General features: G+C 46.5%; 1 protein-coding gene across 1 annotated transcript in view; it reads right to left on the reverse strand.

Moving 5' to 3' along the window:
• LOC147106451 (serine/threonine-protein kinase 38-like) overlaps positions 1-26,816 on the reverse strand; it is a 76,463-nt gene that overhangs the window by 43,104 nt on the left and 6,543 nt on the right. Inside the window, exon 2 of the mRNA XM_086009638.1 lies at positions 15,202-15,341. Coding sequence (XP_085865764.1) covers positions 15,202-15,338 — 137 coding nt within the window. The 5' untranslated portion in view covers positions 15,339-15,341. The remainder of the gene's footprint in view (positions 1-15,201; positions 15,342-26,816) is intronic.

A 26,816-nucleotide genomic window follows, 5' to 3' on the forward strand; every position in this document is an offset into this window, starting at 1 on the left:
AGTCACCAGGTCTCCGTCTCCTGGATGGAGAAAGTGAAGTCCCTGTTCTATGCGGACGACCTGGTTTCTGCTGTCTCCCACAGAACAGGGATTACAGCAAGCAACTAGACCTACTCGACAAATACTGCCAAAATTGGGCTCTAACAGTAAATCTAAAGAAAACCAACATCATGATTTTTTCAGAAAAGACCCAGATGTCAGGAAAACAAATACCAGTTTACCCTCAGTGATACCACTATAGAACACACTATGAGCTACACCTACCCTTGGTCTAACTATTTACAGCATCAGGGAGCTTCAGCATAGCAGTGAATGCACTAAAAGAAAAAGCTCCGAAGAGCCCTATATGCAATAAAAAGAAAATTCTACAACATCCAAATCCCAATCAAAATCTGGCTCAAAAATTTTTGACGAAGCATAATCCTGCCCATTGCACTGTACGGTAGTGAAGTATGGGGCCCGCTAAATCACCAAAGCTACACTAAATGGGAAAAAACACACAATAGAAGCCCTACATGCAGAATTCTGCCGAAGCATCCTTCGCAGCCCAAAGAAAAACGCCACAAAGCAAATGCATGCAGAGCCGAACTAGGCAGATACCCACTGATAATAAAGCATCCAAAAAACGAGCACTAAACTTCCTAAATCACCTCAAATCTAGCTCTCCCAGACACCCTTCATTTCAAAGCCTTTCAGACCCAAGAGCTAAACCCAGAAAAGAGTCCCCTGAGTCAGCTGCTACTGAAACTAAGTACTCAGCCGACCCTGACCAGACCCAAGACCAACACAGCCGTCCAAACACCAATCCGTAGTGAACTCAAATCATTAACAATGCAAAGAAACCTACCTGGAACATTGGAACAAAATAACCGAAAACCAAAGCAGATTAGAATGTTACTCGGCCCTAAAAGAGAATATAAACTGGCAGACTATCACTCAACGACCATCAGATGACACAAAACAGAGACAGACCCTCACCAGGTACAGACTAAGCGACCACCAACTGGAAATGAAAAAGGCAGATACAAGAAATCCTGGCAGCCTAGAGAGAATTAGAATATGCGATCAATGTCTGGCTGGCGATGGTTGAAACAGAAATGCATTTCCTCCTAAAATGCGAAAAATTCAACACATCAAGAAACATATTATTCAACAAGCTAAGCCAAACAACCCCAGATTTCAAGGAATTGGATGATCTGTCAAAATTGAGATTAGTCCTAGGAGAAGGAGACAGACCATACCTTGGGGCTAAATATGTAACAACATGTCACAACCTGAGGACTGTTTAAAAGTAAGACTGTCTAAAATTAATATTGAACGTACCAAATGATAGTAGAAAGACTGTTTAAAATTAATATTGTTTAAAAGTAATATTGTATATACCCAACAAATGTTCAAATCGATTGACACCTACAGAATGTTGGAAAACTGTACCTATTTTGCTATGTAAGCTTTGGCAATATGGTTCTCTGTAAACTTTCATGCCAATAAAGCATTTGAACTGAACTGAACTGAAAGAAGAGCTGAGAGAGGAGAGTGAGAGAGATGAGAGACGAGAGAGAGAGAGAGAGAGACAGAGAGAGACAGAGAGTAGAGAGACAGAGAGAGAGAGACAGAGAGAGAGAGAGAGAGATACAAGAAATCCTGGCAGCCTAGAGAGAATAGAATATGCGATCAATGTCTGGCTGGCGAGGTTGAAACAGAAATGCATTTCCTCCTAAAATGCGAAAAAATTCAACACATCAAGAAACATATATTCAACAAGCTAAGCCAAACAACCCAGATTTCAAGGAATTGGATGATCTGTCAAATTGAGATTAGTCCTAGGAGAAGGAGACAGACCATACCTTGGGGCCAAATATGTAACAACATGTCACAACCTGAGGACTGTTTTAAAATTAAGACTGTTTAAAATTAATATTGAACGTAGCCAAATGAAGTACAAAAGACTGTTTAAAATCTAATATTGTTTAAAAGTAATATTGTATGTACCCAACAAATGTCAAATCGATTGACACCTACAGAATGTTGGAAAACTGTACCTTTTTTGCTATGTAAGCTTTGGCAATATGGTTCTCTGTAAACTTTCATGCCAATAAAGCATTTTAATTGGAATTGGAAAAAAATTGGACAGAGTAGAGAGAGACGAGAGAGAGAGAGATGAGAGAGAGAGATGAGAGACAGAGAGAGAGAGAGACAGAGAGAGAGAGAGAGACAGAGAGAGAGAGAGACAGAGAGAGAGAGAGACAGAGAGAGAGAGACAGAGAGAGAGAGACAGAGCTAGAGAGAGACAGCAGAGAGAGAGAGACAGAGAGAGAGAGAGACAGAGAGAGACAGAGAGAGACAGAGAGAGACAGAGAGAGACAGAGACAGAGAGAGAGAGACAGAGAGAGAGAGACAGAGACAGAGACAGAGACAGAGACAGAGACAGAGACAGAGAGAGAGAGACAGAGAGAGAGAGAGAGAGAGAGAGAGAGAGACAGAGAAGAGAGAGACAGAGAGAGAGAGACAGAGAGAGAGAGAGAACAGAGAGAGAGAGTAGAGAGAGAGAGACAGAGAGAGAGAGACAGAGAGAGAGAGACAGAGAGAGAGAGACAGAGAGAGAGAGAGAGAGAGAGAGAGAGACAGAGAGAGAGAGACAGAGAGAGAGAGACAGAGAGAGAGAGACAGAGAGAGATATGACGAAATACATCTACTCAAACAGCGGATGTGGGTCTTCGCAAGAAACCTCAAACACTGCCAAAAGACGCAGCCCTCCCACCCCCCCTACCATTGGGAGCCCAAACAGGACCACCAATGTCCCCCCCACCCCCCTTTACAAAACCGACAACAGAACCGTGCTTTTATACCTGACCCAAGACCCCCCTCTAGACCACAGACTGTAGACCAAGAACTGAGAAAGATCATGACGATGCTGAACAGCCTGATAGAAAGCCGGAGAAATTATTAATATTGTTATTTATCATTATCATTATTGTTATCTTATCAGTATTATTACTATTATTAGATAGATATATGTGCATGCCTCATGAAATTTATACTAAATCATCACTTAGCATTATAGAAAATAGTGTTTCCACACTCATCCCACAAAATAGGTCCATTTTATTTTGTTTTATTGAACTATATAAATGCGTTCTTTCCACATAAGCTGCTGGAATATCCAGGGCCTCCGCTCCTCAACTTTTGGGATGAAGAGTACAGACCCTGAATTCCTAAAAGCTATAAAAGACATTGATATAATTGTGTTAACAGAAACATGGTGCCAAAAGGACATGCCGACCCACTGTCCTCCAATGTACCATGAAATCATTGTGCCCTCAGTAAAGAACACTAAAACACGCAAGGGCAGAACCTCCGGGGGAATATTGGTGTGGTATAAGGGAGAACTGGACAAACACATCTCACCGGTAAAACAGGGGAAATCACACGTATGGCTAAAACTAGATAAAAATATAGGAATAGCAAAAAAAGATGTTTACTTATGTGCGATCTACATACCTCCAATAGATTCGCCATATTTCGAAGAGGAGTTATTTGATACTCTCCACATGGAAATCAGCCATTTCCAGGCCCAAGGAAAGGTGATAATATGTGGGGACCTAAATGCAAGGACCGGTTGTGAACCTGACTTCATAGACCCACAGGGAAACAACCATGTGTTTGGCCAGACCCCTTTAGATGTCACACCAGCCATCGCAAATCGGAACAACCTTGATCGTGAAATAAACAAAAGCGGTAGGGAGGTAGTGCAACTCTGCCGAGCCTTAGGCCTGTACATAGTTAATGGTAGGTTCAGAGGGGACTCCCAAGGGAGACTCACATACTCCTCAACTCTTGGGTCTAGTGTGGTGGACTATACAATCACTGACCTGGACCCCTGCGATATCAACGCATTCACTGTCAGGCAACAATCCCCCCTCTCAGACCATAACCAAATAAATGTGTACCTTAAACTTTCTGCCCAAACTACAGACACAAAAAAGGAACACAGTAAGCTACATAAAATAAACCAGACATACAGATGGGCCCCAGACAGTGGAGATAAATTCATCACAGCACTAAATTCACCTGATCTCACAAGTAAAATTTCAAAATTTAAAGAAAATCTATATGAGATCACCAGAGATGGTGTAAACACGGCCATAGAGGATATAAATATGATCTTCCATGAGGCAGCTGTAAAAGCCGACCTCGTGAAACAGAAGAGGAAGCATCACAAAAGACAAAATAAAAATATGAAATGGTTTGACCACGAATGCAAAAATGCCAGAAAAGACCTGAGAAAAATATCAAACCAAAAGCATCGGCAACCAAACAATCCGGACCTACGTACTAGATACAATGAAACCCTCAAAAGATATAAACACACCATTAGGAACAAAACACAAAACTATACCCACAAAATACTCGAAGAAATAGAAAACTCCACCAATCCAAAACAATTCTGGGAAATGTGGAATAACCTGAGTACAACACAATTGCAAGCATTACCAATCCAAGATGGCGACATCTGGAGAACACATTTTGAAAACCTCTACAAAGACATCCCAAAAAACAAAACAAACCCAAGTCAACATCAGGTCACAGAAAAACTCCACACATTAGAAGCAACAATTAAAGACAACCAAAACCCTCTAGACTCCCCAATCACATGGAAAGAACTGGCCACAAAAACAAAATCTCTCCACCTAAAGAAAGCCTGTGGCCCAGACAACATCAAAAATGAAATGCTAAAGTTCAGCAATATGGAGATGCAGAGTGCGATACTCAAACTATTCAACATCATATTACGCTCAGGCTGTTTTCCCGATATCTGGTGCCAAGGACTAATCTCCCCCATATATAAAAGTGGAAACAAATCAGACCCAAATAACTACCGCGGCATCTGTATCAACAGTTGTCTAGGCAAGTTATTCTGCAGTATTCTAAATAGTAGATTACTTGATTTTCTTAACAAACATAATATCCTCAGAAAAAACCAAATAGGCTTTCTTCCAAAACACCGCACCGCCGACCATATCTATACCCTTCACACCCTCATTGAAAAACATAAACACCAAACAAAAAATGGGAAAATATTCGCCTGTTTCATCGACTTCAAGAAAGCCTTTGACTCTATATGGCACGAAGGGCTCTATTATAAACTTCTTCAGTGTGGAATAGGGGGCAAAGTCTATGACCTTATTAAATCAATGTATCTGAAAAACAAATGCGGGGTCAAAATTGGAGACAAACGCACCGATTTCTTCACCCAGAGAAGAGGCGTCCGGCAGGGCTGCAATTTGAGCCCGACCCTGTTCAACATATACATAAATGAATTAGCAGACATGCTGGAGCAAAGCGAGTCACCAGGTCTCCGTCTCCTGGATGGAGGAGAAGTGAAGTCCCTGTTCTATGCGGACGACCTGGTTCTGCTGTCTCCCACAGAACAGGGATTACAGCAACAACTAGACCTACTCGACAAATACTGCCAAAATTGGGCTCTAACAGTAAATCTAAAGAAAACCAACATCATGATTTTTCAGAAAAGACCCAGATGTCAGGAAAACAAATACCAGTTTACCCTCAGTGATACCACTATAGGACACACTATGAGCTACACCTACCTTGGTCTAACTATTACAGCATCAGGGAGCTTCAGCATAGCAGTGAATGCACTAAAAGAAAAAGCCCGAAGAGCCCTATATGCAATAAAAAGAAAATTCTACAACATCCAAATCCCAATCAAAATCTGGCTCAAAATTTTTGACAGCATAATCCTGCCCATTGCACTGTACGGTAGTGAAGTATGGGGCCCGCTAAATCACCAAAGCTACACTAAATGGGAAAAACACACAATAGAAGCCCTACATGCAGAATTCTGCCGAAGCATCCTTCGCACCCAAAGAAAAACGCCAACAAATGCATGCAGAGCCGAACTAGGCAGATACCCACTGATAATAAACATCCAAAAACGAGCACTAAACTTCCTAAATCACCTCAAATCTAGTTCCCCAGACACCCTTCATTTCAAAGCCTTTCAGACCCAAGAGCTAAACCCAGAAAAGAGTCCCCTGAGTCAGCTGCTACTGAAACTAAGTACTCAGCCGGACCCTGACCAGCCCCAGACCAACACAGCCGTCCAAACACCAATCCGAGTGAACCAAATCATTAAACAATGCAAAGAAACCTACCTGGAACATTGGAACAAAATAACCGAAAACCAAAGCAGATTAGAATGTTACCGGGCCCTAAAAAGAGAATATAAACTGGCAGACTACCTCACGACCATCAGAGACACAAAACAGAGACAGACCCTCACCAGGTACAGACTAAGCGACCACCAACTGGAAATTGAAAAAGGCAGATACAAGAAATCCTGGCAGCCTAGAGAGAATAGAATATGCGATCAATGTCTGGCTGGCGAGGTTGAAACAGAAATGCATTTCCTCCTAAAATGCGAAAAATTCAACACATCAAGAAACATATTATTCAACAAGCTAAGCCAAACAACCCCAGATTTCAAGGAATTGGATGATCTGTCAAAATTGAGATTAGTCCTAGGAGAAGGAGACAGACCATACCTTGGGGCTAAATATGTAACAACATGTCACAACCTGAGGACTGTTTAAAAGTAAGACTGTTTAAAATTAATATTGAACGTACCAAATGAAGTAGAAAGACTGTTTAAAATTAATATTGTTTAAAAGTAATATTGTATATACCCAACAAATGTCAAATCGATTAACACCTACAGAATGTTGGAAAACTGTACCTTTTCGCTATGTAAGCTTTGGCAATATGGTTCTCTGTAAACTTTCATGCCAATAAAGCATTTGAACTGAACTGAACTGAACTGAGAGAGAGACAGAGAGAGAGAGACAGAGAGAGAGAGAGACAGAGAGAGAGAGAGACAGAGAGAGAGAGAGACAGAGAGAGAGAGAGACAGAGAGAGAGAGAGACAGAGAGAGAGAGACAGAGAGAGAGAGACAGAGAGAGAGACAGAGAGAGACAAAGGAGACAGACAGAAAAAGAGAAAAAAAGAGATAGTGTAAGAGAGAAAGCAAAAAAGAATAAAAAAAGGGGAAAGACTTGCATTTTTACAGGACGTCCCAAAGCACTTTACAGCCAATTAAGTACTTTTTTGAAGTGTAGTCACTGTTGTAATGTGGGAAACACGGCAGTCAATTTGCGCACAGCAAGATCACACAAACAGCAAAGAGATAAATAACTATATAATTGGTTTTAGCGATGTTGATTGAGGGATAAATATTGACTAGGACACCAGGGAGAACGCCCTCATTTCTTTGAATAGTGCCATAGGATCTTTTATGTCGACCTGAGGGGGCAGACGGGGCCTTGGTTAAACATCTCATCCAAAGGACGGCACCTCAGACAGTGCAGCACTCCCTCAGCACTGCGAGTGTCAGCCTGGATTTGTGTGTTCAAGTCGCTGGAGTGGGACTTGAACCCACAACCTTCTGGCTCAGAGGCGAGAGAGAGACACCCAGACACCCTTCATTTCAAAGCCTTTCAGACCCAAGAGCTAAACCCAGAAAAGAGTCCCCTGAGTCAGCTGCTACTGAAACTAAGTACTCAGCCGGACCCTGACCAGCCCCAGACCAACACAGCCGTCCAAACACCAATCCGAGTGAACCAAATCATTAAACAATGCAAAGAAACCTACCTGGAACATTGGAACAAAATAACCGAAAGCCAAAGCAGATTAGAATGTTACCGGGCCCTAAAAAGAGATTATAAACTGGCAGACTACCTCACGACCATCAGAGACACAAAACAGAGACAGACCCTCACCAGGTACAGACTAAGCGACCACCAACTGGAAATTGAAAAAGGCAGATACAAGAAATCCTGGCAGCCTAGAGAGAATAGAATATGCGATCAATGTCTGGCCGGCAAGGTTGAAACAGAAATGCATTTCCTCCTAAAATGCGAAAAATTCAACACATCAAGAAACATATTATTCAACAAGCTAAGCCAAACAACCCCAGATTTCAAGGAATTGGATGACCTGTCAAAATTGAGATTAGTCCTGGGAGAAGGAGACAGACCATACCTTGGGGCCAAATATGTAACAACATGTGACAACCTGAGGACTGTTTAAAAGTAAGACTGTTTAAAATTAATATTGTTAAAAGTAATATTGTATGTACCCAACAAATGTCAAATCGATTGACACCTACAGAATGTTGGAAAACTGTACCTTTTTGCAATGTAAGCTTTGGCAATATGGTTCTCTGTAAACTTTCATGCCAATAAAGCATTTGAATTGGAAATTGGAGTGCTACTGTTACACAACTGGTAACCGGATATCGACCACCCAGCACTCCAGGGCACTTATCCTGGAGGGGTGAACCTCGGACAGGGGGCTGGGATTCTTCTGGCACAGTTGCCGACAGCCTCTGCAAGCTGATGTCCAACCAGTTAGTCTGCCCAGTGGACCAAGCAGCAAGAAGCTTTTCAGGTCTTCCGCTCCAGTACGTTGTGTGGTTTGAGCTTGTTACACCCCAGCAGCATCCCCACGGACACTTGGGAAGGTCTTTCAGCCTTAGCTGTGCCAAAGGTCTCTTTCGGTAAGTGGGATATGTCCCTATAGAGATTAAAAGGATTCCAGAGGGAGAAAAAATGCTCTCTGGTAGGGGAAATCAAGAATGAGGGGACTTAATCTTAAAATTAGAGTCAGGCCGTTCAGGAGGGAAATTAGGAAGCACTCAAAGGGTAGTGGAAATCTGCAATTCCATTGGGAGTCAATTGGAGCTTTCAGGACAGATTGATTTTTGTTGGGTAAGGGTATCAAGTGATTTAAAAAATATATTTATTAATTCCTGGGATGTGGGCATCGCTGGCAAGGCTAGCATTTATTGCCCATCCTGAATTGCCCTAGAGATGGTGGTGGTGCGCTGCCTTCTTGAACCACTGCAGTCCGTGGGGTGAAGGTGCTCCTACAGTGCTGTTAGTCATAGAGTCAAGAGTTATACAGCACAGAAAGCGGCCGTTCAGCCCATCATGTCCATGCCTGCCATCAAGCCCTGTCTATTCTAATCCCATTTTCCAGCACTTGGTCCGTAGCCTTGTATGCTGTGGCGTTTCAAGTGCTCATCTAAATGCTTCTTGAATGTTGTGAGGGTTCCTGCCTCTACCACCATTACAGGCAGTGAGTTCCAGATTCCAACCACCCTCTGGGTGAAAAAAGTTCTTCCTCAAATCCCCTCTAAACCTCCTGCCCCTTACCTTGAAACTATGCCCCCTGGTTATTGACCCCTCTACTAAGGGGAAAAGTTCCTTTCTATCCACCCTATCTGTGCCCCTCAATTTTGTACACCTCAATCAGGTCCTCCCTCAGCCTTCTCTGCTCTAAGGAAAACAACCCCAGCCTGTCCAGTATCTCTTCATAGCTGAAGCGCTCCAGTCCAGGCAACATCCTGGGGAATCTCCTCTGCACCCTCTCCAATGCAATCACATCCCTCCTATAGTGTGGCGACCAGAACTGCACACAGTATTCCAGCTGTGGCCTAACTAGTGTTTTGTACAGCTCCATCATAACCTCCCTGCTCTTGCCTTCATTAGCCGAGGCATAGAATATAAGTATCCCATATGCCTTCTTAACTAACTTATGTACCTGTCCTGCTGCCTTCAGGGATCTATGTACATACACACCAAGGTCCCTCTGATCCTCTGTCCTTCCTAGAGTCCTACCATTCATTGTGTATTCCCTGGCCTTGTTAGTCCTCCCAAAATGCATCACCTCACACTTTTGAGGGTTAAATTCCATTTGCCACTGTTCTGCCCATCTGACCAACCCGTCTATATCATCCTGTAGCCGGAGGCTTCCCTCCTCGCTATTTACCACTCCACCAATTTTGGTGTCATCTGCAAACTTACTGATCATACCTCCTACATTCATATCTAAATCATTAATGTACACTACAAACAGCAAAGGACACAGCACCAATCCCTGCGGTACACCACTGGACACAGGCTCCCAGTCACAAAAACAACCTTCGACATCACCCTTTGCCTCCTGCCACTAAGCCAATTTTGGATCCAACGTGCCAAATTACATAGAAACATAGAAGTAGGCCATTCGGCCTCTCGAGCCTGCTCCGCCATTCAATGCGATCATGGCTGATCATCCAAATTCAGTACCCGGTCCCTGCTTTCGCCCCATACCCTTTGATCCCTTTAGCCTTAAGAAATATATCCAACTCCTTCTTGAATATATTTAATGAACTGGCCTCCACCACCTTCTGTGGTAGAGTGTTCCACAGGTTCACCACTCTCTGGGTGAAGAAATTTCTCCTCATTTCTGTCCTAAAAGGCCTACCCCTTATCCTTAGACTGTGACCCCTGGTTCTGGACTCCCCGACCATCGGGAACATCCTTCCTGCATCTAGTCTGTCCAGTCCTGTCAGAATTTTATAAGTTTCAACGAGATCACCTCTCATTCTTCTAAACTCCAGTGAGTATAAGCCCAATCGACCCAATCTCTCCTCATACGTCATTCCTGCCATCCCAGGTATCAGCCTGGTGAATCTTCACTGAACTCCTTCCATGGCAAGAACGTCCTTCCTCAGATAAGGCGACCAAAACTGCACACAATACTCCAGATGTGGTCTCACCAAGGCCTTGTACAACTGCAGCAAGACATCCTTGTTCCTGTACTCAAACCCTCTCGCTACCAAGGCCCAACATACTATTTGCCTTCTTAAACGCCTGCTGTACCTGCATGCTTACCTTCAGCGACTGGTGCACAAGGACACCCAGGTCTCGTTGCACTTTCCCTTCTCCCAATCTATTGCCATTTAGATAATAATCTGCCTTCCTGTTTTTGCCACCAAAGTGGATAACCTCATTTATCCACGTTATATTGTATCTGCCATGTTTCTGCCCAATCACCCAACATGTCCAAATCATCCTGGAGTTTCTCAGCATCCTCCTCACAGCACACACGCCCACCCACCCAGCTTTGTGTCGTCTGCAAATTTGGAGATATTACATCTAGTTCCCTTGTCCAGATCATTTATATAGATTGTGAATAGCTGGGGTCCAAGGACCGATCCCTGCGGTACCCCACTAGTCACTACCTGCCATTCGGAAAAAGACCCGTTTATTCCAACTCTTTGCTTTCTGTCTGACAACCAGTTCTCTATCCAAGTCAATACCTTGCCCCCAATCCCATGTGCTTTAAACTTTACACGCTAATCTCTTATGCAGGACCTTATTGTCCTGGATCCCATGGGCTCCCACCTTCTTGACTAGTCTCCCATGCAGGACTTTGTCAAAAGCCTTACTGATGTCCATGTAGACTACATCAACTGCACTACCCTCCTCCACACACCTAGTCACCCCCTCGAAAAATTCAATCAAATTGGTTAGACATGATCTCCCCCTGACAAAGCTATGCCGACTATCCTTGCCTCTCCAAGTGGAGACTAATTTTGTCCCTCAGAATTTTTTCCAATAATTTCCCTACCACGGATGCTAGGCTCACTGGCCTGTAATTCCCTGCTTTATCCCTACTACCCTTCTTGAATAATGGTACTACGTTAGCTGTCCTCCAGCACCTCCCCTGTGGACAGAGAGGTTCTGAAAATTTGTGTCAGAGCCCCTGCAATCTCCTCCCTTGCCTCACACAGCAACCTGGGATACATCTCGTCTGGGCCTGCGGATTTATCCACTTTTAAGCCCACTAAAACTGCTAGTACCTCTGCCCCCTCGATGCTAATTTGTTCAAGTATATCACAATCCCCCGGCCTGATTTCTAGGCCTACATCGTCCTTCTCCATAGTGAACACAGATGCAAAATATTCATTTAAAACCTCACCTACATCTTCCGGCTCTACATACAGATTGCCACTTTGGTCCCTAATGGGCCCTACTCTTTCCCTGGTTATCCTCTTGCCCTTAATATACTTTTAAAACACCTTGGGATTTTCTTTATTTTGCCCGCCAGTGTTTTTTCATGCCCCCTCTGCGCTCTCCTAATTCCTTTAAGTACCCCACTGCACTTTCTATACTCCTCTAGGGGCTTCCACTGTTTAGTCCTTTGTATCTGCCAAAAGCCTCCCTTTTTTTCCCTAATCCATTCTTGTATATCCCTTGACATCCAGGGTTCCCTGGGCTGGTTGGTCCCACCCTTGACCTTTACAGGAACATGTTGGCGTTGTATTCTCTCTATTTCCTTTCTGAATGACTCCCACTGCTCTGATGTGGATTTTCCTACAAGTAGCTGATCCCAGTCCACTTTGGCCAGATCCTGCCTGATCATATTAAAATCAGCCTTCCCCCAATTTAGAACCTTTATTTCCAGTCCATCTTTGTCCTTTTCCATGACTACCTTAAATCTCACCGAATTATGGTAACGGTCACCAAAATGCTCTCCTACTGACACTTCTACCACTTGCCCGGCTACATTCCCTAGAATTAGGTCTAGTACTGCCCCCGCTCTTGTAGGACTTTCTACATGCTGGCTCAAAAAGCTCTCCTGGATGCACTTTAAGAATTCTGCACCCTCTAAGCCTTTCACACTGACAATCCCAGTTAATATTGGGGAAGTTGAAATCCCCTACTATTATTACCCTATTATTTCTACACTTGAGATTTGCCTACATTTCTGTTCCTCTATCTCCCCCTGACTGTTCGGGGACCTTTAGTACACTCCCAGCAAAGTGCTTACCCCCTTTTAGTTTGTAAGTTCTACCCATATGGCCTCATTAGAGGAACCTGCTAAGATACCATCCCTCCTTCCTGCAGTAATTGACTCCTTGATTAATATTGTGACACCCCCTCATCTTTCACACCCCCCTCTGTCTCGCCTGAAGATTCTATACCCCGGAATATTGAGCTGCCAGTCCTGCCCCTCCCTCAACCATGTCTCTGTGATTGCAACAATATCATACTCCCATGCGTTCATCAACACCTTCAATTCATCCACCTTACTCGTAAGATTCCTTGCATTAAAATAAATGCCATCCAGCCTTGCCATACTCCCTTGTGCTGTTACATATTTGCTCTGCCTTCCAGACGGACTTGTTTTTTCCTCTATATTTGGCAGTGCATCACCCCCTGCTATAGCTCCACTCCGTACCACCCCCCCCCCCGCAACAGCACTAGCAAACCTCCCCGCAAGGATGTTGGTCCCGCACTGGTTCAGGTGCAACCCGTCCGAATTGTACAGGTCCCACCTTCCCCAGAAGCAGACCCAGTGATCCAAGAAACTAAAGCCCTCCCTCCTGCACCAACTCTTTAACCACGCATTCATCTGCTCTATCCTCCCATTTCTATACTCACTAGCACGTGGCACCGGGAGTAATCCAGAGATTACAACCTTTGAGGTCCTGTTTTTTAATCCGCTACCTAGCTCCCTAAATTCTTGCTGCAGGACCTCATCCCTCTTTCTACCCATGTCGTTGGTACCAATGTGAACCACGAACTCGGACTGTTCGGCTGCAGGGCATTCTGAAGGGGGAGGGCGTTCAGGGAGGGAGTTCCAGGATTTTGACCCAGCAGCAACAAGGCCGAAGCCAGTGCCGAGGTCAATAGATATGGAGCAAAGGCAGGCAAATAGAAACATAGAAGATAGGAGCAGGAGTAGGCCATTCGGCCCCTCAAGCCCACTCCGCCATTTAATGAGATCATGGCTGATCATCCAAATTCAGTACCCTGTCCCTGCCTTCTCCCCCATATCCCTTGATCCCTTTAGCCTTAAGAAATATATCTAACTCCTTCTTGAATATATTTAATGAATTGGCCTCCACCACCTTCTGTGAGAGAGAATTCCACAGGTTCACCACTCTCTGGGTGAAGAGATTCCTCCTCATCTCTGTCCTAAATGGCTTACCCCTTATCCTTGGGCTGTGACCCCTGGTTCTGGACTCCCCCGCCATCGGGAACATCCTTCCTGCATCTAGTCTGTCTAGTCCCGTTAGAATTTTATAAGTTTCAATGAGATCCCCTCTCATTCTTCTAAACTCCAGCGAGTATAAGCTTAATCAACCCAATCTCTCCTCATACGTCATTCCTGCCATCCCAGGTATCAGCCTGGTGAATCTTCGCTGCACTCCCTCCATGGCAAGAACATCCTTCCTCAGATAAGGCGACCAAAACTGCACACAATACACAAGATGTGGTCTCACCAAGGCCCTGTACAACTGCAGCAAGACATCCTTGTTCCTGTACTCGAACCCTCTCGCTATGAAGGCCAACATACCATTTGCCTTCTTAACCGCCTGCTGCACCTGCATGCTTACCTTCAGCGACTGGTGCACAAGGACACCCAGGTCTCATTAACTCCATTTGGGAAAAGGGGAAGTGCAAAGTACTGATCGAATGGCCTCCTCCTGTTCCCTAGGGGAGGGTGCGGACTCTGTACGAGGCAAACAGAAACCCTACAAGTGGGTATGGATTTCTCAGCTTGAACGAAGTCGATTAATACGTGCCGATAGGTTTCTGCATGTGTTGGGAGGCCCAGGCGGACTGAAATAAAAGCTCATCCAGCAACTCCAGGCTGCCACGTTCACCTCTGCCCACTTGCTTTAATCGCCCCAGATGACATCGCCTTGGGAGCCAATGTTCCCTCCAATTGTTTTTGGGGTGCGCGGCCCATTCAAACTTCCAAGCACGGGCGGTTTTTCCATTGGGAAACTGGCAAGCAGCCTGCGCGGGAGCTTCGGACGGCTACGCGGCTGCACGGGAACATTGCTCGGGGCTAGCAAGAGTTCAATAGAAAACATCAATCGCCGAGGTTAAGAGTCTACTCCAGATGTCCACTCTCTCAGGCAGGAGGGAAGGTATTTCAAACAGAATAGGTCAGAAACAGGTGTTTAATATGATAAAAGCATTTGATGGGGTAGCTAAAGGAAAACGATTCCCTCTGGTGGGGAAATCAAAGAACGAGGGGACATAATCTTAAAATTAGAGCCAGACCGTTCAAGAGCAAAAATCAGAAAGCACTTTTTCCACACACATGGTAGCAGAAATCTGGAACACTCTCCCCCAAAAGACTGGGGGTGCACTGGAGCTTTCAAGACGGAGATCGTTAGATTGTTAGGCAAGGGGAAAGCGAGGGATACGGAGCAAAGGTGGGGAAATGGGGTCGCGGTGGAGATCAGCCGTGATCTGACCGAAGGGACAGGCGCGAGGGGCTGAACCGGCCACCTAATGTTCCTACAGTGGAGTCGGGTACAAACAAGACGTTACCTCATCTCTCGCTCTTCGTGCTGTGCAATCAGGTTGCTGTAAAAATTCTCCAGTGTCAGTTTGGCCACGGTTACCCTCTCCCTCGTGTGATTACTCATCGGAAAGGCTGCGGCCGTGCCTCCAGTCATCGCCATCATAACCTGCCAGGGAAGTGAAGAAAAACACCGTCTGAACACTAATACGTTAGAAAGATACTGCGGATGCTAGAAATCCGAAACAACAACAGAAGACGCTGGAAATACTCAGCAGGCCAGGCAACATCCGTGGAGAGAGAAACAGAATTAACGTTTCAGGTCGAAACCAGGTCTGAAGAAGGGTCTCGACCTGAAACGTTGACTCGGTTTCTCTCTCCACGGATGTTGCCTGGCCTGCTGAGTATTTCCAGCATCTTCTGTTGTTATGCTGTCTGAACACAGCTGGTTTTCTGCTCATTTCCACTGGATGATGTCGCTTGGATGGATTGAATTTTGAGAGATACACACACACACAAATATAGTGGACGTGAACTACCCAATATGACGCTATGAGCTTTTGCCACACCAGGCCAGTGCCGAGGTGTTTAAACCACACTCGCTAGAGAAATGAATCATTCTGACAGCTTTAGCTCAGTGGGAACATTCTCGCCGGTGAGTCAGAGGGTCGTGAGTTCAAGCCCATTATTCTAGACCGACACTTCAACACGATACCAGGGGAGTGTTGCACCAGTGGAGGTGCCGTCTCTCAGACAAGACATTAAACAGAGATCCCCCCCTCCCCCCGTCTGCCTTTTCTTCAGGTGGACGCAAGAGATCCCACCAAGGCCATTTGAAGAGCGAGGGGAGGGGGCGGAGGGAGGAGTTCCCCTGGCCAACATTCGGCCATGAATCTAGGGGTACGGTAAGTTACTGGACTAATGATCCCGAGACATGAGTTCAAATCCCACCACTGCAGCTGGGGAATTTACATTCAGTTAATTAAATAAACCTGGAATAAAAAGCTAGTATCAGTAATGGTGACTATGAGACGACCGGAGTGTTGTACACACCCATCTGGTTCACTACTGCCCTTTAGGGAAGGGACTCTGCTGACCTCGGTAACACACGGACTGCAGTGGTTCACGGCGGCGGCGCATTGCACACACACACACAACACACACACACAAATGGGACAAGTTAAGAAACCAAAAAGAGGGCTCTAGATTATTCCTATAGCATCTATTTAGGATGTTCTGTTTTTTTTAAAAAAAAATTAAAGTGTGTCAGCTATGTCTCCAAAACCTTATCATTGCAGCTTTGCGATAGATTTATTCATCTTGGTTGTACCGAAGCCCAGCTTCCAATTGGGCCAGGATGACCTCGGGTGACAATGTAATAAATCATTGAATCATACAGCACAGCAGGAGGCCATTCGGCCCGTGTCCTAACTCACACCCAGTCCCGTTCACCCATCACCCCCCGTGCTCACTGCCCCGTGTCCTAACTCACAGCCAGCCCCGTTCACCCATCACCCCCTGTGCTCACTGCCCCGTGTCCTGACTCACACCCAGTCCCGTTCACCCATCACCCCCTGTGCTCACTGCCCCGTGTCCTGACTCACACCCAGTCCCGTTCACCCATCACCCCCCGTGCTCACTGCCCCGTGTCCTAACTCACACCCAGTCCCGTTCACCCATCACCCCCTGTGCTCACTGCCCCGTGTCCTAACTCACACCCAGTCCCGTTCACCCATCACCCCCTGTGCTCACTGCCCCGTGTCCTAACTCACACCCAGTCCCGTTCACCCATCACCCCGTGCTCACTGCCCCGTGTCCTAACTCACACCCAGTCCCGTTCACCCTGCCCCGTGTCCTAACTCTCACCCAGTCCTGTTCACCCATCACCCCCTGTGCTCACTGCCCCGTGTCCTAACTCACACCCAGTCCCGTTCACCCATCACCCCCTGTGCTCACTGCCCCGTGTCCTAACTCACACCCAGTCCCGTTCACCCATCACCCCGTGCTCACTGCCCCGTGTCCTAACTCACACCCAGTCCCGTTCACCCTGCCCCGTGTCCTAACTCGCACCCAGTCCTGTTCACCCATCACCGCCTGTGCTCACTGCCCCGTGTCCTAACTCACACCCAGTCCCGTTCACCCATCACCCCCTGTGCTCACTGCCCCGTGTCCTAACTCACACCCAGTCCCGTTCACCCATCACCCCGTGCTCACTGCCCCGTGTCCTAACTCACACCCAGTCCCGTTCACCCTGCCCCGTGTCCTAACTCGCACCCAGTCCTGTTCACCCATCACCCCCTGTGCTCACTGCCCCGTGTCCTAACTCACACCCAGTCCCGTTCACCCATCACCCCCTGTGCTCACTGCCCCGTGTCCTAACTCACACCCAGTCCCGTTCACCCATCACCCCCTGTGCTCACTGCCCCGTGTCCTAACTCACACCCAGTCCCGTTCACCCTGCCCCGTGTCCTAACTCGCACCCAGTCCTGTTCACCCATCACCCCCTGTGCTCACTGCCCCGTGTCCTAACTCACACCCAGTCCCGTTCACCCATCACCCCCTGTGCTCACTGCCCCGTGTCCTAACTCACACCCAGTCCCGTTCACCCATCACCCCCTGTGCTCACTGCCCCGTGTCCTAACTCACACCCAGTCCCGTTCACCCATCACCCCCTGTGCTCGCTGACCTACACTGGCTCCTGTTCCATCAACGCCTCGATTTTAAAATTCTCATCCTTGTTTTCAAATCCCTCCGTGGCCCTCCCCCCTCCCTATCTCTGTAACCTGCTCCAGCCCTACAACCCTCCGAGATCTCTGCGCTCCTCCAATTCTGGCCTCTTGCGCATCCCCAATTTCCAATCACTCCACCATTGGTGGCTGTGCCTTCAGCTGCCTGGGCCCAAAGCTCTGGAATTCCCTCCCGAAACCTCTCCGCCTCCAAGACGCTCCTTAACGCCTACCTCTGACCAAGCTTTTGCTCACCTGTCCCAATTTCTCATTACGTGGCTCGGTGTCAAATTTCGTTTGATAATCGTTCCTGTGGAGCGCCCTGGGACGATTTACTATGTTAAAGACGCTGTATAAATACAAGTTGTTGCTGTTGCAGACAGGGAAATAGCTTAACCATTTACACACAAGAACCACTGGAGTAATCCGGAGCCTGTAACTAGTACAAGTGGAGAAACAAAGTATGGAAGAATCTTTCCCCCAAAAAGTCAAACCTCCCCCCACCCAATTTTTAAAATCTAGCCGGTCTCAGAATCTTTACAGGCAAAAATGTCATGGTTAGCACATCACACCACACACTCTTTGGGCTGGTCAAGATCATTAGCAAAACAACCTCAGTTTCATTAATCATCTACCCCAAGCTATTGATGAAAATTAAATCCCTTTTTACTTACACAACACGACCGGGGTACAGTCGTGCAGTGGTCATGTTACTGAACTGGAAATCCACAGGCCTGGACTAATGATCCAGAGAATGCAAGTTTAAATCCCACTGTGAGAATTTGAAGCAAAAAAGTGACCGTGAAGCTGTCGGATTGTCGTTGAAAAATCAACTGGTTCACCGATGTCCCTTTTAGGGAAGGAACCCATCCGTCCGTCCCCGGTCTGGGCCTACTCGTGACTCCAGTACCACACCAACTTGGTTGACTCTCAATCCCCCCCCAAAATGAATCGCGGTTTAATTCCTGGTAACATCACAATAAACATTCTGCCATCGTAGACGTCAAGCTTCCAACATACCAGAGTGAAAAACTCTGGCCAATGCAGCGCTAGATTAAAACACAATATGCCGATGGTCTCCAGGCAAATGAAAAACAGGAAACAGATGCCTTCTGATTAAAGTTTGCGGGTGATGAAAGATTGATATTGGTGCAAGGCAGTGTGCAGTTGCTCAATTTACTGAAGAACAAACGTTGCATTTCTATAGCACCTTTCACATCTTCAGGACGCCCCCCAAAGTGCTACACAGCCAATGACGTGCTGTTTGAATGTGGTCGCTGGTGTTGATGTAACGGTGCGTTTACGCCACAATGGGAAGGTCAGTGTATACTCCGTACAGACGCTGCAGTTACACTGTAAAGGCAGCTTGAATCCTGTCGCGGCTCGACAACCAAAGTGGAGCGAGGCTCCCCAGAGGATAGAGAATCTCGCTTTGTTTCGGAGCCAGTTCAGGCCTTAACAACAATTTGTATTTATTGAGCGCCTTCAACATATTAAAAATGTCCCAAGCTGCTTCACAGGAGCAATTATCAAACAAAATGTGACACCGCACCACATTAAGGAGATATTAGGGCAGATGGCCAAACGCTTGGTCAAAGAGGTAGGTTTTAAGGAGCATCTTAAAAAGGAGAGAGAGGCAGAGACTTTTAGGGAGGGAATTCCAGAGCTTAGGGCCCAGGCAGCTGAAGGCACGGCCACCAATGGTGGGACAAAGGAAGTGGGGGATGTGCAATAGACCAGAATTGGAGGAGCATCGAGATCTCGGAGAGTTGTAGGGCTGGTGAAGATTAGAGATAGGGTGGGGCGATTGGTTATCATGTTCGGACACCTAGTTGACAAAATTGTGATGAATAAATAGTATTAACACCTCCATTATCGGTTGTCTATGGTCGGAGTTCCTGTGACCCCTCACACCTCTAAGGCAGGGTCTTGAGCCCTGGTCTTGTGTTTGGGATTGTCTACGGTTGTTCGCTCATTGATCTGCTCTGGGTCGCTCCTTGCAGGTTGTGGACCCTGTTGGCAAATCCAAGGATTAGCTAAACCGAGGCCCCGTCTGCCCTCTCGGGTGGACATAAAAGATCGCACGGCACTGTTTCAAAGAAGAGCAGGGGAGTTCTCCCAGGTGTCCTGGGGCCAATATTTATCCCTCAAACGTCACTAAAACAGAGTGCCACATTTCCTACATTACCACAGTGACTACACTTCAAAAGAACTTCACTGGATCGCTTTGGGAGGTCCCAGGTCGACCAGAGGTCGTGAAAGGTGCTGTATAAATGCGATGCCTTTCTTTCTGTGTCACATCGCACTCCGTGTGGACCAGTACATCGACTTTCCTACTCTCCTGCATCTGTTCCAGCCTGGATAAGCCCAGTTTCCCTACTTAAAACTGGCTAAAAATAGCGCAGACAGGAATTTGGTACACCCTCGCATCACCAATCGGAAAATACACCCCCACAAAGAGATTGCATCATCTCAAAAACAGCAACAGAACCAGGCTACAGTCCAGAAACCAGGTTCAGTGGGCGTGGGACGAGATTAAACACCAACAAAAACAAGAGAACTTGGCTGAATATGTGAAGTGACTACATTTTTTTAAATTTTTTTAAAAAAGAATCAGACAAGTTTAACCATCGTTCTCCACACCACCACAAACTAGGAAGCTCCACCCAACGCGAACACAATGCAACCTCATTGTTCAGAGTCTCACACTGCTTCAGTATTTAACACTTAAAACAGTGCAGGAGCCTCCCCAAGACCATCACCATTTTCATACTTCAAATACAAGACGCTCAAGCCAAACTGGGAGTACATCAACAAAACTCGCCAAGGCTTCTTCAGCAGCACCTCCCAAACCCGCAACCTCAACCACCTGGAAGGACAAGGGCCACAGGTGCATGGGAACACCACCACCTCCAAGTTCCCCTCCAAGTCACACACCATCTTGACTTGGAAATATATCGCCGTTCCTTCATCGTCGTTGGGTCAAAATCCTGGAACTGCCTCCCTAACAGCACTGCGGGAGCACCTTCACCACACGGACTGCAGCGGTTCAAGAGGGCGGCTCACCACCACCTTCGAGGGCAATTGGAGATGGGCAATAAATGCTGGCCTTGCCAGCGACGCCCACATCCCATGAACAAATTTTAAAAAATTAAGTGCGGTGATCAAACTGTGTTTGACTGAGCGATGAGGTTTGTGATTTACAAAGTTGTCTGGAAAAACACAGGTTACTCAAATTGGATTCTAAACCAACCATTCAGAAGATGGTCCGATACATAGCACGAGATTTCCAAAGACTTGACCCTCCTAATTGAGAGACGGTGAACTCACTTTATTAGTCTCATACTTCCCTTAAAACCATTCATGGAACCGTGACTGCACACTGCTCACTTCTATGTTTATGCAATGACAGTAGTGTGTTAAGAATGTCATTTGGACACAGATGGCCACTGGATTGTCACTCCACCCACCTCCTCACCTTTTAAAAACAAACTTTCCATCACCCCTCCTTGTCCTTGCGGTCTCACCTCCCTCTCCGTTCCCAGGCTTTCTATTTTCAAGGAGTTCGAGAGACGCAAGTGGTTCCTTTCGAAACTTCTGACAGTCCAGAGCAGTTGAGCCAATTTTAGACTTTGGGAATTAAGACTTTTCTCATGTCCCTCTGCTGATGCTAAATACATTAGGCACACGGTCTTGCCCGAGTCAGAAGGTTATGGGTTCAAGTCCTCACGTCATTCAGAACTGTCCTAGTGCGCTGGACACAGCAAAGACTGTGGGTCCCGACATCCCAGCTTTAGTACTGAAGCCTCATACACCCAAACCAATCCCCCAGCTACACAGCAACAGTTACTGCACATCAAAGTGAAGTGACCTCCTCCAGCCCCACAACCCTCAGAGATCTCCGCGCTCCTCCAATTCCGGCTTCTTGCGCATCCCCGATTTCCATCGCTCCACCATTGGTGGCCGTGCCTTCAGCTGCCTGGGCCCCCGAGCTCTGGAATTCCCTCCCTAAACCTCTCCGCCCTTTAAGACGCTCCTTAAAACCTACCTCTGTGACCAAGCTTTTGGTCACCTGCCCCAATATCAGGTTAGTTTCTAATGCTAAATAATTTCATGATGCAATCAGCTCCAAACAAGAGCCAGCGCAAGAATAACAACAGAAAATGCTGGAAAAACTCAGCAGGTCAGGCAGCATCCGTGGAGAGAAATTTGAGTTGACGTTTCGGGTCGAACCCTTCTTCAAAACTGGAAAGAAAAGAAACTAGATCGAAGGCAGGGCTGCGATCGGACAAAAGAAACAAAAGAAGTCTGAGGGCTGAATGGCCTCCGTCTGTGCTGTATGATTCTGTGATTCATATTGTGCTTAAATCGCCAATAGTTTCTGCATTTTAATAGTCTCTATCGTTTAAGCCTATAAACGAAATTTATATTTAATCTTAAAATTTAAAAAAAGTCAGGCTTATAAAATTCAAACACCTGACTCAGTCTTTGCATAAAATGATTCCATATTTAATAATGAGTAGGGAAGTCAAGGTTAAAGGTCAGGCTCATTATTATTTAATACAGATCTAAACCACTTCCATTGCAACAGGAGGAGGCCATTCAGCCCCTCGAGCCTGTTGCGCCATTCAGTGAGATCATGGAGTGGTGGGTGGCTGTTATTCATGGCCGAGGGGGCCTGGAGATCATGTTGAAAGTTGGCGAGCGGCAAGAATGTGGAACTCTCCACCACGGAGTGGTTGAGGCGAATAGTATCAATGCATTTAAGGGGAGGCTAGACAAACAATGAGGGAGAAGGCAATAGAGGGTTACACTGATAGAGTTAGATGAGGAAAGACGGGAGGAGGCTCGAGTGGAGCATAAACGCCGGCACAGACTGGTTGGGCCGAATGGCCTGTTTCTGTGCCGTATATCCTGTGTAATATGGCTGATTTGTGACTTAACTCCATATACCCACCTTAGCTCTGTAACCCTTAACACCCTTACCCAACAAAAATATATCATTCTCAGTTTTCCATTGACCTCCAATTTCAACAGATTGTTGCGCGGGGTGGGCGGGGGGGGTAGGAGGAGAAAAGAGAGCTCCAGATTTCCACCACCCTTGTTGGGAAGCACGTCTTCACACAATCACCCCTGAACAGCCGGGCTCTAAGTTTTAAGGATCTGCCCCTTTGTTCTGGACTCCCCCCCACCAGAGGAAATTGTTTCTCTCTCTCTACCTGATCAACTCCTATCTACTCAATCAAATCCTTTAATCATCTTAAACACCTTGATTAGATCACCCTGAATCTTCTGTACTCGAGGGACTACAAGCCTCGTCTCCGCTGGAAAGATTTGCAGTCTGGTTCAGCCAAGCCTAGAATCAGAGAATGGTCACAGCACGGAAGGTGGCCATTCGACCCATCGAGCCCGTGCCAGCTCTCTGAGCATTTCAGCTCATCCCACTCCCTACAGGGAATATGATTGGAACGCGCTGCCTGAAAGAGCGGTGGAAGCAGATTCAATAGTAACTTTCAAAAGGGAACTGGGTAAATACTTGAAAAAGGGAGAACATTTTGCAGGGCTCTGGGGAAAGAGCAGGGGAGTAAATGGGCTGAATGGCCTTCTTTGGTGCTGAATCATTCGATGACTTGAAGACTGGGGTGGGAAACTGGGAACTTTCAACAAGATCCCAAGGCCCTCTCAGCCATGAGCAACAGCCACCCAGCACGAGAAAGTGAAGAGTTTGGTAAATGAAGACACCAAATTAATTGCACCATGTGGTTCTATCCCTGAAAAGAGAGGTTTACAGCACAGGAGGCCTTTCAGCCCATCGTGCCCATGGCAGCTCTTCAATCCAAAATGAATCCCACGGCCCTGCATTCTCTCTCTCTCTCTATATTCTCTGCTTCAAATACTTATCCAATCCTTCCCTTATAAGATGCAATGGTCTCTGCCGCAACCACTCCCTGCGACAAAGCATTCCAGGCTCCAACAGTTTTGCATTGACTGATGATTACGGTGTATGAATAATGCAAAAATGTGTTAGATCATTAACATGAGCAAAAACCACACTGGAGCTTGGGAACTAATACAGCGCATTCTCACCTGATGATTATTGAGTACATTATTTCCTTTTCATTCCCCCTCCAGCCCCCCCCCCCCCCCCCCCAAAAAGGGAAGGGCAACATTTAAAAACAGACATTAAAACAAAATCACGAGGGTTTAGAAGCAGTCATCACAGAAGGAGGCCATTCGGCTCTTTGGTCGAGCTCTCCAATTAGTCCCACTCCCCCCTGCTCTTTCCCCACAGCCCTGCAAAATGTTCTCCTTGCGAGTATTTCTCCAATTCCCTTTTGAAAGTTACTACTGAATCCGCTTCCACCGCCCTTTCAGGCAGCGCATTCCAGATCACAACAACTGGCTGCGTAAAATAATCTCTCTTCATTTCCCCCTCTGGATTGTATCTTTCCAGACTACAACCTCTACCCTCGCCCCCACTACCTTTAAACTTGTCAACCAGAACAAGCAGGTGGGAACTCGGTTCAACAACAACTTGTATTTATATAGTGCCTTTAACACAGTAAAACGCCCCAGGGTGCTTCACAGGAGCGATTATCAAACAAAAATTTGACACCGAGCCACATAAGGAGATATTAGGACAGAGAGACAGGTTTTAAGCAGCGTCTTAAAAAATGAGAGAGAGAGGCGGAGAGGTTTAGGGAGGGAATTCCAGAGCTTAGGGCCCCGGCAGCTGAAGGCACGGCCGCCAGTGGTGGAGCGATTAAAATCGGGGATACGCAAGAGGCCAGAATTGGAGGAGCGGAGAGATCTCGGAGGGTTGTGAGGCTGGAGGAGATTACAGAGGTAGGGAGGGGCGAAGAGACCACGGAGGGATTTGAAAACAAGGAGGAGAATTTTAAAACCGAGGTGTTGCTGATTCACCCAAACAATCCGAACGACAGCAGCTCTGCCAACGCAACATCTGCCCTGGACGTTCGGCTCAAATCATGGCGTTGGATTCAATGTCACAACCTTCTGACCCAGAGGGAAGGGCAACTACAGCAGAGCAAAGAGTGCAGAGGGAAGAGCAGTCATAATGCAATCTACTAACGTCAAACACAAAATCACCTGAGGTCAGCGCGAGGTCACGGTGAGCTCATACAGGATACGTGCTAGACAAACACTGAGTCAGTCTGTCGTCAATCATATTGATAACACAAGTGGTTCGGGCTGGCTCAACTCTGTGGCAGCATGCTTTATTCACCCAGCTTCACTATTTTATCTAAAATCATTCTTGGGCTGTGGGCGTTGCTGGCAAGGCCGGCCTTTACTGCCCACCCCCCCACTTCACCAGTCAGTTCAGACTGGAGTCACCTATAGGCCCTGACCGGGTAAGGATGGCAGGCTTCCTTCCCTAAAGGACATCTTAGGTGAACCAGTTGGGTTTTTAATGACAACCAGACAGCTTCACGGTCACTTTTACTGAGACCAGCTTTAAAAAAAAATAAAACTGAATTCAAAATCCCCAAACTGCGGTGGTGGTGGGATCTAAACCACACCAGTACGAGACAGACATCTGTTCTCGGTTTAAACTATGAAAGCCATTTAATTCTGTAGTTTTAAAACTGGTCTAGTCTTAAAATACAGCAAGTGATCTGTGAAGAGGATGTGAAACTCAGGGCATGGTGAATATTCAGGCACCAGCAGTTTTGCTGTACCTGTGTTTCTATTGACAGGAAGGGAGATGAAGATTAAAATAACCACGGTGTTCAAGGCCCTACATAAAAGAAAGAACTTGCATTTCTATAGCGCCTTTATGAACTCGGGACGTCATAAAACGCTTCACAGCCAATGAAGTACTTTTTTTGAAGTGTCGTCACTGTTGTAATGTAGGAAACGCGGCAGCCAATTTGTGCACAGCAAGCTCCCACAACCATCAACGATCCCCAGCCTGTTCGTCCCCCCCCAAACCTAGGAAAGGTGTGCAAAACGGAGACTGGAAAAATAGCCCAAGACACAAACATAACAAAGAAAATTCATCATTAGCATTCCTGAGACACTGAACCCTTTTACAATGGCCGATTAAGTCAAATTTTGCTTACATTACTCGGGGAAACAACAAAACCACAGAGCGTGATTTCAATAGTTTCCTAACTCGCACCGAGTCCCGTTCACCCATCACCGCTGTGCTCGCGGACCGACATTGACTCCTGGTTCACCAAAACTTCCAATTTATAATCCTCATCTTACTGATAAAATCCCTCCGTGGCCTCGCCCCCTCCATATCTCTAACCTACAACCCTCCAGGTCTCTGCCCTCCTCCAATTCTGGCCTCTTGCACATCCCTGATTTCCTTCGCTTCACCATCTGCGGCCGTGCCTTCAGCTGCCTGGGCCCAAAGCTCTGGAATTCCTCCCTACACCTCTCCGGCTCTCTCCCCTCCTTTAAGATGCAGCTTAACACCGACCTCTGATTAGGTTCCTGTGAAGCAACTTGGGGCGTTTCATTACATTAAAAGGCGCTATATAAATGCAAGATGTTGCTACATGCTCCAAGAAAAGAAGAAACTTGACATTAACCGTACAAAAGCTGACTTGGGGAGTATCAAGTCTTGAGGGCAGTTTGTACAGCTCGAAACTGGTGATTTGTAATGGGCAAAATCTTTTCCAAAAATCTACCCAAACCGAACACTTTTAATGAAAGAAAAGTTCCAAGACTCCACTCTGGGCACTGCCCAAGCTGTCCGTGTGTGTGTCCAGCAATTGTTGGCTTTTAAGGAAGTGTTCCTGGGAACCCTGTTTCACAAGAGTTTTTATAACATCCAATGTGTGCAAGATCCAGGCACGCAGGCACACACACACTGCCTTGTATGGTGTGCAGACTTTGACATCATTTCCAATGAATGCAGCGTCTCAAGTCCTTCCGAATTGTGACTT

The sequence above is a fragment of the Somniosus microcephalus genome, chromosome 16 (assembly GCF_052327205.1).
Source record: "Somniosus microcephalus isolate GS21.2 chromosome 16, FLI_Smic_1.0, whole genome shotgun sequence".
NCBI lineage: Eukaryota > Metazoa > Chordata > Chondrichthyes > Squaliformes > Somniosidae > Somniosus > Somniosus microcephalus.